At 39.8% G+C, this 16,443-nt stretch overlaps 1 protein-coding gene across 2 annotated transcripts in view; it reads right to left on the bottom strand.

Moving 5' to 3' along the window:
• NDT1 (NAD+ transporter 1) overlaps positions 1-16,443 on the bottom strand; it is a 65,726-nt gene that overhangs the window by 9,159 nt on the left and 40,124 nt on the right. For both annotated transcript variants that reach the window (XM_087698890.1, XM_087698889.1), the window contains exons 7-8: positions 6,634-6,728; positions 6,456-6,544 (exon numbers count right to left, since the gene is read on the bottom strand). In XM_087698890.1, coding sequence (XP_087555016.1) covers positions 6,456-6,544; positions 6,634-6,728 — 184 coding nt within the window. The remainder of the gene's footprint in view (positions 1-6,455; positions 6,545-6,633; positions 6,729-16,443) is intronic.

Raw genomic sequence — 16,443 nt, 5'->3', positions numbered from 1 at the left:
AGATGATATTCTGAACCACTATTTTCCCCACTGGACTTTCTTCTGATCTCCTCATTCAAAATAGAGATCCTAGCACCATCAAAGGTTAAAGCAAGGTTGTAGCTAAGTTAAACAATCAAAGACTCCCAGCTATCAGGCAAAGTCATCAACAAGAAAATAACTTTCAGTTTATCATTGAAGGGTTGCAAACTAGAGTCCTACGACTAACTCAAAATCCCTGTGAAAGCACTCAAATGCTCAAATGCTGACTTAGACTAATCCAACTCCATGTTCATAAGCTAACGCATGAGATACACTTGATTCACTAGAGTTGTATTTTCATAAGTATCTGTTAACTTTTTCCATATGGCATAAGCCATATCAAGACACTTAATGTTTGTAAGTACATCATCAAATACAACCATTTTAACACATGCAATGGCCTTCTTGTTGAGTCTAGCCCAATCCTCATTTGCCATAGCTACAAGGTTGTTTTCCAAAAGAGCATCATCATAGTCCTTGAGAATCAAAATGCCTTGCATCCTATCCTTCCACAAATCAAAGCCAATGCCATCAAACCTCTTGATTTCAAGGAGAGATTTCGTGTCACTGCTGCTAGAGGCATTAATGGCCATTTTTTTTCGGCAAAGTGCCAAGTATCAATGCTATATTTATGACAGTAAATAACACGCTGAATAATCAACTAATTTCAGCCCAAAATTTCAAGAAATAAAAGCAAGATTTGATCCAAATACATGTACAGCAGTAGAAAGAATGACTTTCATCAATATAACTGAGATTTCAGCATACATTCCATGCATACACCACTGCAAGGTGACTCCCACTTCAGCAATATCACCAAAAATAGATATGCAATAATCCCAAATCACTAAGACTGCTGCACCATGAATATTCAGCAAAACATCAACTCAATAGGAGCTGCCTACATGTGTGCTGCATACATATATGCCCAAAAGCACTTCGGATACACAAAGAACACAAAAAATTCTCTGCAATTTCTTCAAAATCTCACAAATGGGAGATAATGAACTCAAATTACACTACTTACAACACCAAGATTGCTTCTGCAATCCCCAAAGTTCATTTCACACATCAATTTTGCCAAAATCCACAAATTTCAGCAAAAGCCCCAAAATTACACTGACCAATCTGCCCCAATTGCATTAATATAAGTTCTCGAGAAAATAAAACAGACAAATTTAGCAAATTTTTGCAAAAGCCCCAAATTTCTTGGGTCCAAATCTGCACCAATGTCAAGCTAATAGTTGACTAGCTGTCACGTGTTGCCGCCTAGTCTCTTTCAATTGTAGGGTGTTGCCACCTACCGTTGCCTGGGTCCACGTTGTCCATCAAGTGCTGCTGTCTACCGTCATGCTAGTTAGAGTTGACTCGCCTAGTCATGACTAACTGCAGCTAGGTCAAAACTGATTGCCGCCTAGTCAAAACCGATGCTTGCTGCCCCTAGACATAACTAACTGAAAAGTGATGACCTAACTCCTTCGCGCACGCGCTGGAACTAACTCGCACTGTCCTCAAGAAGCGCACACGATTTTGCAATGGCTCTGATACCAATTTGTTGGGATGAGTGCGCAATGGGAATGCAAGTCAAAAGTGGAGCAAGAGCAATGTTAGTGTGAGAGTGAGAGAATCCCAAGATGAGTGTACCAATTGATACGGTACACAAAGAATAAAATGTGTTTATATGTTAGGGTACAAATAAGGGTGTACATTTTATTCATATGTTACGATACAAATAAGGGTGTGTTCGCACCTGTATAAGTTTATACATGGAGATTAAGGGACTTTACACCCGAAGTTACACCCAACAGAACTTAGAAGAAAAATAAAAGTAAGCGCTAATGTCAACCTATCATTATAAGATAGGGGTGTAATATGTCAAAAGTTCCATCTAAACATTTTCAAATGGTCACTTCCCTTCTGCCTCAAGTGTCTAAAACTCTACAATGATGCCTTTACGGTATTTATAGACCACCCATTCTCCCTGTCTTTGGGCTTCATGAACTTTAATCAATTCTTGCTTCTCGTTCTTGAGTTGAGGTGAGTGTGAGCTCATCTACCATTCATATCTTGGTTCCTTGCAAGAATCTAGTTTACTTCATTACTTCTATTTTTTCTTGCATGGTTCTGTATCTTAAATTCCTTTGACTACAATTGAAGGATCCCCAATGTTAATACATGGGATGGCTCTACACACCCCTCTTTGTATGATTTCATATTCTGAGACAAAAATAACTTTCTCGGTCTCTTTAGCTTCTAAGACTTCAACCTTGTCCTATCCCTAATCCAAGCTTCCTACCCGAATTTCCTTGGCAACCCAAGTTTTAAGCTACTTTTCTTCAATTTGTGTCATGACTTCCTTTACTAAGATCTTTTTCTATGGTTCAAATTGTTATACTTGATGGATAGTCGAGTCTTCGCATTTCTTTATCTAGCTAACATACCCTTTCAATTCTTAAACTTTCTTCATTGTTCCATTCCACTCCTCCTTTGATATTTTGTTTTCTTATTGCAATTGTTGGACCATATCCAGTAGGCATCACTTCTAAGGGGAAGGCCTTGTTGTTGCTATCGACAATGGCAAGGACAATACCTCGAAAATGCTCGATTTGGATGACATCTCTACATGCAGATGGGGATGTAGGTGGGACCGCAAGGTTGTTGCCATTGCACTATCCTAGCCATCTGAGAGGTAGTCCCTTGCCCTAAGGTGGCAAGAACTACTTTACCCTAAGGTTACTGGTCTATGAGAAGTGTCAATGGAGCAGAGCTGAAAAGAGAAATTGAGAAGAAGACTAGAGCAAGGCTAATCAACAAGGGTAGACAAGGTAGAGGCATCACATTTGCTAAGGTAAGGGTGGGACAATCACGACGAGTGCAATGAAAAAAAGGGTAGGTCTAGGCAAAGGGCAAGGAAGGATTGGAGTGGGGCAGAATAATCAAGGCGAGTGCAAGGAGGGCAGGAAAGGGATAGTGGAGATGGATACAATGAGGGCGAGCATAGGACAATCAAAGTGGAGCAAGGCAAGACAATCAAAGCGGGACAAGGGCTAAGGCAAGGTAGAGTGGGGCGAGGGAGAGTGGGGCAGGGTGAGGCGGGAAAGAGCAAGGGCTCTGTGTGTGTGTGTGTGCGCGTGCGTGCGTGCACGCGTGTGTGTATGAGAGAGAGAGAGAGAGACTAGATAAGATTTGTGGAAGTTGAGAGAGAATTGTGATTTTCTCACATAGAAAATGCCCTAACAATTGCCAATTACAAATTAGGATTCTACAACTATCAAAGTATCCAGACTAGGGTTCTATTGTCCTTTGCTCTAAATTGTGCTTTAGCTACCTTCAATTATCCCAAACTAATCTTCACAACCATCTGCAACCTTACATGGTCCAAACCAACCTCAAATTCTGAACCAAAACGAAAAAAAAGAGCTCATGTCATAAGGACATATAAATTTTGAGATGCCTTAATCTTGCAGATAACATTAATCAAATGTGCAAGGTTGTTTAAACGCATGTGATACATATGCTAAATATTCCATAGTAACAGGCCAAGGACCCTAAAGATGTAGTGGGTGTCAAAGGCAAAAGTTGTGATAAGTTATGCCGATTGGGTTCTATCGGTCATTCAGTATCAAATGCGACCCAATGGTTTGACCAATAAGTGTCAATGGTAACACTAGGAACTGGCATTAATTAATTAATTAATTAATGTCAATCTAAGGGTCAACAAAGGATGGGAATTACGTCAAGCTACAAATAGCCTATCCAATTAAATTATGGATGGAACACATTTAATTTTGGCCATTTTGAGTAGATCTCAGCCAAATTTGGTGGACAACAGAGAGATCTTTGTTGTGAACCCTAAATTTTTGTAAAAATTAGGGTTTAACAGCCACCTCGAGACCCGTGCCAATTGGTGAAGGCACGGTACATTGAATTCAGCACCCAAAATTTGTGTAATTGTCAGGGAATTCAAATGCCAATCCATTCATTGTAATTTAAGGTAGCATTTGCCTAGTTGGTAGTTCCGTTTGTACAAGTCCTGGGTGAAAAATCAAGGGGTAATTGGCCCGAATTGATTGCTGATTGTTGCTACAACAAAGAGGCTTTATGGAACAGTGAAGGAAATTGTGAATCTCAACTTGTACTCATTCCATTGGCAATCAAGTTAAAGAAATACCGAAAGGGGCGCCAGTTTTAAGGCCAACAGGGTGTCCAATGTCCGAGATTATTAAGATGATTTGTGCATTTCAAGTTCTATTCATTTGTTGATTATTATAGTTAAGTGCTTAATCAAGGAATTACCACCCTTTCCAAGAAGGAAGGCTGGTTTCAACCCAACATGGAAGATACAATTGTATGTAATCTAAAATTGGCCCAAACTTGACATTTGATGAATTTCCATTTTCATCGGAGCTTCCACATGCAAATCAAGCTCTATAGCCCTTTGGCTCTATCCTTATTAAAATAACATTAAATGCTATTCAATCTCAATTTTAAATTCCTAACCTCTTTGAATCTAAAACTACTCAAACTTTCCACAAACCTTAGTTTAGGACATTAAACTATTTAAATCTCTAAACCCCATGACAGCAAAAGTAATTTCCAAGGGAAAAATCAATGTCCTTGACCAAGATCTGTCCTAAATAACCCACTTGCGCATGTCTACAACATCTTTTGCCAATATCTCCCATTGCCCAAGCTAGGATACACTATCACCCAAGCTAGAATAATTTATCATTGTGACACACATCTAACATAATCTCATGTGTTCACAATACTTGTGCACAACTTAAGCATCCCAAAGAGCATAAAGGTAAAAATTCATGTCCTCATGACAATGACAAAATTGCAACCACTACAATTTTCAGCCATGGCCAAGAAGCTTGTAAAACAAGCAAACACCTTTGATATGTGCTTCGGTGCACAAACACAACCATGACGGGTTAAGTAAGTCATCAATGGAAATCGTAAAGTACAAGCATCCCCCTATGGATCAAATTTTTATAGGACCACATATATCACTGTGTACTAGGTGCAATTTTTTAGAAGCTTAAATAATTCCATCCTTGGGAAATGAAGCATGGCACATTCTGCCAAGTATACAACCCTCACATACATGTTTGACTTGCACTTTCAACAAGAGCGAATCAAGCACCATGTCATGTTTTTCTAGGTGAATTGAATTGCCATAGTTCAAATTAAAAACCAAGCATGCCACAACTCAATTCATCAACAAAGTAAGGCATCAACTGCCAACTCCAATATCTATATGAATGGGACAATATGCACACTCCAAAACATAAAACACAGCCTTCTCTACTCTTGCCCTGAAAATCTCAACCCTTGTACAGCTTGACCTCTCAGCACACTTCCATTAGGTCACGTCTTTAAACCATAACAGCCTAAAGAATAGCAAGATTAGAGGGACAAAAGTGTGATTTTGCAGTTACAAGAAGGGCTCTAGCAGCTAAATTGTATGCCCTCTCGTCAAGCATTGTGCCAAAATAATGGCCTCTCGATAAGGTAGGAGAACCAGTACAAGGGTGCCAATTAACAGAAATCAACATAGGCATTTGCAGTTCTGCAGTCATTAAAAAATTGGATGAGATTTCCAAAACAAAGCCTCAGTGTCTGAGAGTTTGTGTGTGGTGTGTTATTTGATCCAGATCACACTCTTGATCATGCACATTAAAATTTTCAAAAAGTGTGCGCTACTGTCAAGCAGTAGTTATACACACCATTAAAAAGGTGCAAAGTGGAAAGCAATTAGCATATCAATTATTTTCATCCATTGGCAACAGGCTCCACAAGAATCTGACTAGGAAAATTCATCAGCTTAACTTGCTTGGTCTCTACAGGCACTCAAACATTCAAATGTGAGGTAGCTAAAGCTGTCAGATCATCATGACTTGTGTGCCTATTTTGGCTTATTTTCCTAAGAACTTGTAATTGCCTTATCACTAAGATCTTCCTGGTGATGGTATCAAGTCTCTAGCTGCAATGCCACTTTCGCATTTCGAGTGAAGCATTTCAATCAAGAAATCTCGATGTACTAAAGTTAATATCGTTCTGCTGAGCAATGTGGTCTTACAATTGTTGTGCTAAGTTAGCACAGATATGCAGTTCCTGGGTATCAAGAGACAACTTTGGCGTACAACTTATCAACCCTAGTTGTAGGATCAAATAATATGTGGGTGCTGCTTCCAAAGGCGGAGGTAGGGAAATGAACTTCAAAAACACCATGATTAAAGAAGCCATCCAATAGTCTCATGGTGCTGAAGACATCATGTTCTGCTGTCAATCATGAAAAATTGAACACCTGTATAAAACATCTCAACTACCAAGCATGTAAAACACGTCAAATACTCAACTAATTCACTGCGAAGTCAAAATTATGCTTGAACAAACTTTGTTAGTATGTCACTTTACAAAAACCTTACTTTTGCAGGCAAGGTGTTCTTTCAATCTCTCATATACAGGAAACTGCACTGCCACATGGCTTATTCCTGCCAAAGCTGGTACAATTCCACTGTTCATGAATATAAACAAGGAGCATCATTAGAACCTACATTTTTTAATCAAATATAACCAAAACATGATGACCTAGCATGACTGTACCTGTAAAGGCCTCGTATACCCTCCTCTGCATAGATCCTCTGAAGTGCGCGGGCAGTGCTTGTGTAGGGCACATGGCCTGGCCTTAGTTGCTGAGTCTGCCAACCCAAAAAACCAACCAAAAAAAAGCAGCTGATTCAAATGCGAAACAATTTAGCCTCATAATTCAATCAAAATTGGCTACAGAATGACATTGCAGGGATTCTAAACTTGTAGCAGACTAGCTGTTGAAACGATTTCAAAACAAAAATTCCAGGGCTGTACATAGAAACAGATTGCCGAAGTGCCCCCCTAAGGTTTTTAAGACACAATTCACTTTGAGCATAAGGGTTTATAGACACAATGCCTTAGAAAAGAAGTACACACTTTGTGGTGCACTCCCTCCCTCTAAGATCCATCTCCATTCATCAGAATTATTCACATTCTTCTACATTCAGCTACAATCCCCAACCCTAACAACTTTGATACACCTTCACTTAGTACACCATCCACCACCACCCCTCAAGATCAAGGTAGACACTAAAAACAAATGACCCAACTTTCCCGTTATCATCTAACCACTTAGATTGTTTCTTACAACACGCTAGATAAGGATTGAACATGAGATGCATCTAACTAAATTTAGTTTCTTTTCAATTTTTAGATGATACTCAAGACATGGACTTGTTGTACAATGATTTGTCTTGGAAGTCATAGGCCAATTTGGGCCTCCCTTTTTTTTTCGTAATTTGGGCCTCTCTCTCTCTCTCTCTCTCTCTCTCTCTCTCTCTCTCATAATCAAGTGGCTACCCTAGTGGTAAGCCACTTATTTTATTAACCCACTAACCTAGGTTCAAATTGTGAGCGTGCGCAACGGACTAATCAGCCCAAAGTATCAATGAGGGCACCGGATCAAGCTAGAAAGTGATGATAGCACCGGAGACAATGATGATAAAGGTGACACAAATGGAGACGGCGATGGTGACAGAGTGGCCAGCCAACAATCCTCACACAATTGGAGAAGAACACTGCAATCTGGCTGAAAACCTGCAAAGACCGAAAAAGAGATGATCTGCCCCTGCTCATCGCCTGCTATATATAGCAAAAGATGTTGAAAACAAGTCGACCTGGCTGACTGCTGCTGAAACCAGCCTTCCTTTTGTGGATGGGTGGCAATTCCCTAATGACGACTTGGTTACAGCAGCAACATTTATTACAAAACTGAGAAATGCAAATTAACTTACAATCTTAGACAATGGACACCTTGTTGGCCCCAAAACCGGCACCCCCTTCGGGGTTTCTTTAACTTAATTGAAGAAGAGGTTGATGTACAATGGGATATCAAACTCCCCTTGCTGTCCAAAATGACCAGCAAGTCTTCAATCTGATTTGCCCCTTGATTCAGGCAGTCAATTGGCCTTCACCCACTTTGATGGAGATGGAAAACAGCCCAAATTCATTGATTTGCTAGTCCCTCCACCTGAACTTGACTGAAAACAGCTTCAACCCTATTGAATCCAAGTCTTGGAGCTTCCAATTTCTAACGCACTTCCCAAGGTTGCTGCTAAACCCTAATTTTTGCTGCAGATTAAGATTTAGTGCAGAGAGATCTAAAATTTCTCAGCCTTTGGTGATCACAAGGTTGTAATCTTCGAAGCAAGGGTACAGAAAGGCTAAGAGATAAGAGAGAATATTGAGAAGAGAGAGAATTCAGACTTTCTTCACAAAGAACTGAAGAAAATCAGCCATTTACTAATGCTACCCTATCTCAACAGCATGTAGATGCAACGAATTGAACAAAATCGGTCATGTGCTGATGTTGCCCTATTTCAAATACCTATAGATATTGTCATTGTTGTTGATTGGTCTTCTCCCGCCAGTTGCCTCAAAAAGTCCTCCAATGGCAGTAAATCAAACCAGTAACATCTCCTCCCTCTCTCTTGTAGGTTGAATGCACTCAAATGCCTCTCTCCAGCCTCTAAAGACGTTTTTCAATTCTACATGGGCATTTTTGACAAGTGGCAATCTTCCCAAATGATTTTTCCAACATTATCCATAATTTAAATGTAAATTTTCAATCTTTAAATACTGAAAATTAATCTAATAATTATATCAATACCCAAAAACTTTACCTAATTGACCAATAATTAAATTGACTAGGCAACTTCCATTCCCGAGTGTCTCTACGTCACCTTTGACCACTAGATGTGCATTAGGTACCATTAAACGCCACAACTAGCACCAAGTACCTGTGCAGCATAACTTATAGCACCTTTGATCTTTGGCATCCTGTGATTTTCTCAAACAGCCACACTCGTAAATTTACTCTAATCCTAATTACACCTCACATGTGCAACATTTACTTGACTATGTGATTAAAAATTAATCCACGCGTTCAGTGAGGTTTCAAAAATGCATGTTCTCATGACAACTGCCAACTAGCCAACTGCATTAAATGCAATCCATCTATCACGAGGACATGAAATTTTGATATGCTTTAATCTTGCTGATAACATTTCATTAAGTCACTCATCAAATCTACAAGGTTGTTTAGCACATGATGCATATAGCAATTATTTCATGGTAACAAGCCAAGGACCCCGAGGATATAGTAGACATCAGAGGCAAAAGTTGTAATAAGTTATGCCAAGTAGGCTTTGGTGATCAATTGGTGCCAGTTTGGACCCTAGGACAATTGTTTGCCCACTAAGTATACCTGGTGACACTAGGGACTATGTATTAATTAATTGATTAATATCAATCTAAGGGTCAACAAAGGTTGGAAACCACTCCAAGTTGCAAATGGCTAGTCAATTTAATTATGGTTATGCACATTTAATTTTGAGTAGAATTAGAAGGGCTGAAATTAATTTTCAAAGTTATCTAATTCTAAAAATCAATTTAATGGCTAAATAATGCTGAAAATTGGATTTAAAAAGCTGCCACTTGACAAAAATACCCATGCAAACTAAGAAAATGGTTTTGGGCCTAGTTTTAACCATTCAGAGAGTTTTCAACCTGTTTGTGAGAGAGAAGGTGCTACAGATCATAATTCAGACCAGTTTTCAACCATTTTCTATAAGCAACAATAGCCAGAGGCCCTAGGGGAACAGGCACCAGCAGGAGAAGAACCATCCGGATCAGCAGCATCTTGAAGCTAGTAACAACAATGTTGGGCCTCTCTAGCAATGGGCAGCAGCTACAAGGACAAATTTGACAAACTGCATGCAAAATTCAACCATTTTCTGCGAGGAATCTCTGAATTTTCTATCTCTAGCATTCTATCACCTATTCCAGGCCATTCTCAAGAGATCTCACCTTATCTCAAATATTTGGAGTAGATCTTAGCCAAATTCGGTAGAAAATAGAGGGAATTCCATTATAAACCCTTAACTTTTATAGAATTTAAAGTTTAGCAACTAACTCAAGACCCATGCCATGAATAGAAGGCATCATACACTAAAATTAGTATCTGAAAATTGAGGATTTGTCAAGGATTTAGATGCCAACCCATCCATTGTAAATTTGGGGTAGCATTTGGCCAATTGGGGTCCAATTAGAGCAAGTCTTGAGTAAAATTCAAGGGGCAATTGGCCCAATTTGTGTGTTGATTACATTTACAGCAAGAAGCTTTTGGATCAGCCAAGGAGATTGTAGAATATCAGCATGTACCCAATCCATTAGTTAATAAAATTCAAGAAATACCGAAAGGGACACCATTTTTTGAGCCAACAGGGTATCTACTATCCAAGATTACTAAGGTAAACTGTACATTTCAGTTTATGTTTATTTTTTGATTGCTATAATTAAGTGCTTGATCATGGAATTACCGCCCTCTCCGAGAAAGAAGAATGGTTGCATGGTTTCATTGCCGCGATACCACTTAATTCCTTGATTTGGTGGGCCCCAGGCACTTGATTGCAAGCCAAAGCTTTGTGCTAGTTCTAATTTTTGTGCTCAGCTAAGAAACTACAACAATATTTCATACAATGAGATGGAATCAAGCAGTAATGATGCCTCCCAATACGGACACTCACATGGGGAAGAAGAAAATGCAATGTTGATCTTGGACAGGTGAAACCAGCCTCCCTTTCGTGGATGGGCAGTAATTCCCTCATTACAACTTAGTTACGATAGCAACATTTATTACAAAACTGAGAGATGCAAATTCACTCACAATCTAGGACAATCGACACCCTAGTGGCCCCAAAATTGGTGCTCCTTTTGGTATTTCTTTAACTTAATTCAAGAAAAAGTTGATATACAATGGGATTTTCCCAATCCCTTGCGATATTTCAACTCCCCTTGCTGTCCAAAATGACCAGCGAGTCTTCAATCTGATTTGCCCTTGATTCGGGCAATCAATTGGCCTTCATCTACTTTAATGCAGACGAAAAATGCCCCAAATTCATTGACTTCCCGATCCCTCCACTTGAATTTGACTAAAAACAGCTTCAACCTTGTTGAATCCAAGTCTTGGAGCTTCCAATCTCTGGCACAACCCCCCAAGCTGTTGTTAAACCCTAATTTTTGTGTAGTGACTGTGAGACATGAGGATCGAGACAGTCAGTGGTTGCTTAGTAGCAACGAGACAGAGAGTGAGAGAGAGCAGAGTAGAGAGTGTGCATGATTTGTGGATACAATGACGAGTGTACCACTTTAGGTTTTTAGATAGATAAATATGTGTAAGTACAAGTGCTAAGGGTGTGTTCACACCCGAGCACATTAAAAGGCACAAGAGCCTTTATTTCCAACAACCTCCCCCCTAAAGGCAGTGTGCCTTAAGAGGAGAAAAGAATCAACAAAGTCTAGGTATGTACAAAGCTGAAATACATATACCTATCCAACTCCCATCATCTATCCGCAGTGAGAAAACCGCTCTACTGGAAGACACTTCATGAGAAGATCTGCAAGATTATCATCTCTATGCACTTTGACAAGCTCAATGCTCTTGCTATCAAGTACATCTTAATGAAGTGGTACTTCACCTGTATGTGCTTCGTCTTCACATGAAAGATGGGATTTCGTGCTAGCATGATAGCACTCTGACTGTCACAATGGAAAACAAGAGACTCTCTAATGCCAAGCTTTCCCACCACATGTGAAAGCCATAAAGCCTCTTTGCATGCCTCAGCAGCAACCACATACTCTGCCTCTATAGCAGACAATGCAACACACTTTTGTAGCATGGAGATCCAAGAGACTGCTCCTCCTGTGAAAGTAAACACATACCCACAAGTGGACTTTCTGCAATCTACATGACCAACATAGTCTGCATCCGTAAAGCCAACAGATGCCTTCTACTTTCCAAAGCAGATGCACAACTCCTTTGTGCCTTTGAGGTATCTCATAATACCTTTCACTGCTTTCCAATGCTTTTTACCATGGTTTGGGATGTATTTGCTAACCACTCCCACTGCAAAGGCAATGTCATGACGTGTAGTGACCATACCATACATCATACTGCCAACAACTGAAGCATATGGTATCTTGGCCATTTCAGCCTTCTCATCATCAGATGTAGGGCTTTCCTCTGCACTGAGTTTCACATATGGAGGCAATGGAACCCCAATTGTTTTCCAAGTGTTAGATATCCAAATTGCATGGAATTAAACCCGCATGTACATAAAATGACCAAATGGCGCACAAATTTTGCCCAAACAGCAAAAGCCCCAAATTGCACAGGGTCCAATGTGCATCTATGTCGAGAAATTGGGTAAATTTCAGCTCAATTTTGCATGCACATGAAAAGGCCCAAATTTCGGGACAAAATGTCACAAATTCCTATAATTTCTAAGACAATTTGTCTTGTCATGCATCACAATCCCCAAATCCAGAAAAAGCCCCAAATTTCTGGGCCAAGATTGCACAAATTTCAGTGAAATTGACTCATCCAAGCAAAAAAATTCACTTGCATTTGAGAATCCCCAAAAATTTCTGAGGCTTGTGCATTCAATGTCTGCAATCTTTGGTCCAGAGATCACTGCAATGTGTGTCAGGCACCAAATTTGGGAAAACCCCCAAATTTCAAGACACAGATTTGCACTCTATGCTTGTAGGTGTGAACACCCGATAAAGGGGGGGGAAATAAGATTAAGAAAAAAAACAAGAAAATGGGCCGTTGACTTGCTGCCCGTCATCCGTGCAGCCCGAAACCCTATCCCCGTTATGCGCAAGCCTTCCGTCTTGTCGCACAACAATCGCCTCCAATCCCGTTAGTCATCCGTGTGTCTAACGGTCGTTACGACTGCACCTAACCAATCGCCTGGCCCATTACTCCTGCACCCAATTGTTGACGCCTGGCACGTTAGCTGCACTCGACTACTTCACGTATATTGTCGCCGTGGTCCACGCTAGACCTACCTTGATCCTACGTCAGCCTATCGACCCATGACTGTTACTCGCTGAGAGATCGCCTGTCAACTAGTTCACTTCCGACGTCTCAAGAAGCGTGCACTCCTTGCATACTCTAATACCAGTTTGTAGTGACTAGGAGGCACGAGGATCGAGACAGTTAGTGGTTGCTAGCAGCACCGAGATAGAGTGAGAATAGAGAGAGTGCACGATTTATGGGTACAATGACGAGTGTACCACTTTACGTTTTTAGATAGATATATATATGTAAGTACAAGTGCTAAGGGTGTGTTCACACTCAAGCACATTAAAAGGCATGAGGACCTTTATTCCCAACATTTCTGCTGCTACAGATTCGGGTTTACAGCAGAGAAATCTGAAATTTCTTAGCCTCTGGTAGTTCAATGTTCTAATCTTTGAAGCAAGGCTACAAAAAGGCTAGGAGATAAGAGAGAATGCAAAGGAGAGAAAAATCAAACTTTCTTTGCAAAAAACTTAAGAAAATCAATAACCTATAGATGTTATCACTTGCTGTAGATTGGTCTTCTCTTGCCCATGTCTACCTCAGAAGATCCTCCAATGGCTACAGATCAGACTAGCAACATCTCCTCCCTCTCTCTTGCAAGCTCAACGCACTAAATGTCTCTCTCCAACCTCCAAAGACGTTTTCCAATCTTACATGAGCATTTTTTATAAGTGGCAACCTTTCAAAATGGATTTTCTAACATTATCCATAATTAAATATTTTTTTGTCTTTAAATACTAAAAATTAATCCAATAATTATTTCGATGACAAAAAAATAATCTGAGTGGCCAATAATTAAATTGGCTAGGCAACTTCTATTCCTGAGTATCTATGTGCCATCTTTGCTCATCGAATTGGCGTTATGTACCATTAAACACGACTTCTCTAGTATCACCAAAAGATACTTATGGCCAAATGAATGACCTAGACCAACAACTGGCACCAGATACAATCAAGTACATATGCCCCATAACTTATACCAACTTTTGCCTTTGACATCCCATGATTTCCTTAGGTCTTGAGGTCGTAAATTTACTCTAACCCCAATTACACCTCACATGTGTAACATTTACTTAACATGTGATTAAAAATTAATCAACATGGTAAGTGAGGTTTTCAAAAATACATTGTCCTCAAGACAACAAGGCTCAAACCATGGACAACAAACTAAAAATGTTGTTGATGTTGGGCCTTCAAGGCATAATGAGGCTGATGGCCAGCAAAATGAAGAGGAATTTGATGACCGGTTCAAGAATCGGAGGACGACAGCTACAAATGTCTTTGCTAAATTGGTAAAGGATCCTCAGTTTGTCACAAGTGATGCAACAATCGAAGCATAAACAAGTATTGAAATAAATTGTTGAGCACAAGATAAAAAAGAAATAAAACAGAAAAACACCACAAAAGAAGAGGACTCAAAGATGTGCTCACAAAATGGAGTCCATATACAAAACATGAGAATGGCACATACAACAACGAGTCTCTGTCTCTAAGGCACTGGCACTAGCTCCCTCTCTCCATGGAACCAACTTCACTTTAGGCTCATTTGGATTCAGCAAAACAAGAGTCCCAAGCATTGCCTCATGCTCAAGAGAGAGGTATGACTTCCACCCTACTAATTTTGAACAACTCTCATATATAGTGAATCAAGTTTGTCATGAGACATGGAATTTTGAGATGCTTTAATCTTGTTGATAACATTTGATTAAGTAACAAATCGGATATGCAAGGTTGTTTAGTACATGTGACACACATGCCAATTATTTTATGGTAACACGCCCAAGGACCCCGAGAATGCAATGGATGTCAATGGCAAAAGTTCTGATAAGTTATGCCAGCTAGGCTTTGGTGGTCAATTGGTACTAGTTTGGACCCTAGGACAGTTGTTTGGCCACTAAGTGTTAGTAGTGACAACAAGAACTAAGCATTAATTAACTAACTAATGCCAATGTAAGGATCAACAAAGGTTGCGGGCCACTTCAAGTTGCAAATGGCCTAGCTAATTTATTTATGGATGGACATATTTGATTTTGGGCAAGGTCAAAATGGTTGAAATTATTTTTTTAAGAATTATTTAATTCTAAATTTTAATTTAATGACTAGATAATGCTGAAAATTGGTTTAGAAGGCTGCTTTTTGGCAAAAATACCAATGCAAACTGAGAAAACATCTTTGGACTTGGTTTCAACCATTCAAAGAGTTTTCAGCTTGTGTGAGATAGAGAGAGAAGGTACTGTAGATCATAATTCAAACCAATTTTCAGCCATTTGCTACTACAAAGGTGGGAATTGAACTCAAGACCATTTGGTCACCATGTGTTTAACTTAACCAACCGAGGTACACCCGTTTATTCAATACTCTCTCTCTCTCTCTCTCTCTCTCTCTCTCTCTCTCTCTCTCTCTCTCTCTCTCTCTCTCTCTCTCTCGTAATCCAATGGATACCCTAGTGGTAAGCCACCTATTTTATTAATCCACTAACTCGGGTTCAAATCTCAACAAAGCTACATCCGTTTTGGGGGTCTCTCTCTCTCTCTCTCTCTCTCTCTCTCTCTCTCTCTCTCTCTCTCTCTCTCTCTCTCTCTCTCTCTCTCTCTCATAATAGATAATTGTATTAATTATGAAAAAGTACAAGATTACACGATTACAAGATGCAGGATGACTCTAGGCCATCGTGCATAAACTCGCTCTACAAAAGATCAAATAACTAAAAGAGTACAAAAGTCACAGAAAAGAAGCAACAAAGATTGTTGTATGCCAAAGAGCTAAATCCTCCCTAGAGAGAATATCAACGTGTTGAACAAGGCCTAACTACCAGTGCAGAAGACCCTAGAGTTTGGCTATGTGTCCTTGGACATCTCTAGCAGAGTCAAAGGCCAAAGCATTTAGAGTGATTCTACTCTACCAACAACCCCAAAATCTTTAAAAATGGAACAAGACCTTCATATGTGGCTACACCAGAGTGGAATATTTGGTCGTTTGGCTCAATCAAAAGGACGCAACAATAGACCACCAACCACTTGCTAAATATCTATCAAAAAAGCCCAAATTTTCCTAGCGAGAGGGCAAGAAATAAATCAGTGACGTGAAAATTTCACGTTGGTTGTACAAAGAAAACAATTGCTATTTGAGATTCGGCGCTTAGAAAGGTCTGAAGCAAGGGGAAGCCCACCAATGATCACTCTCCAAAGAAAGGCCTTGCATTTGAACAAGGTCTTGTTCAACCATCCTTCCATGACTATCAATTTCCACCAAGCCTTCGATTTATGCATGCTCCAAATCGCATTGGCTCGCTCGCTCTCTCTCTCTCTCTCTCTCTCTCTCTCTCTCTCTCTCTCTCTCTCTCTCTATATATATATATATATATATATATATATGTGTGTGTGTGTGTGTGTGTGTGTGTGTGTGCACACACCTATATTTGTTGTACAATACTGAGCACATGATCATGCAACTTT

This window comes from Lygodium microphyllum, chromosome 18 (genome assembly GCF_053477565.2).
Source record: "Lygodium microphyllum isolate KBCC chromosome 18, Lygodium_microphyllum_v1.1.10, whole genome shotgun sequence".
Classification (NCBI taxonomy): Eukaryota; Viridiplantae; Streptophyta; class Polypodiopsida; order Schizaeales; family Lygodiaceae; genus Lygodium; species Lygodium microphyllum.
The sequence above is the reverse complement of the archived record's forward strand: the minus strand, read 5'-3'. Positions and strand labels throughout refer to the sequence as shown.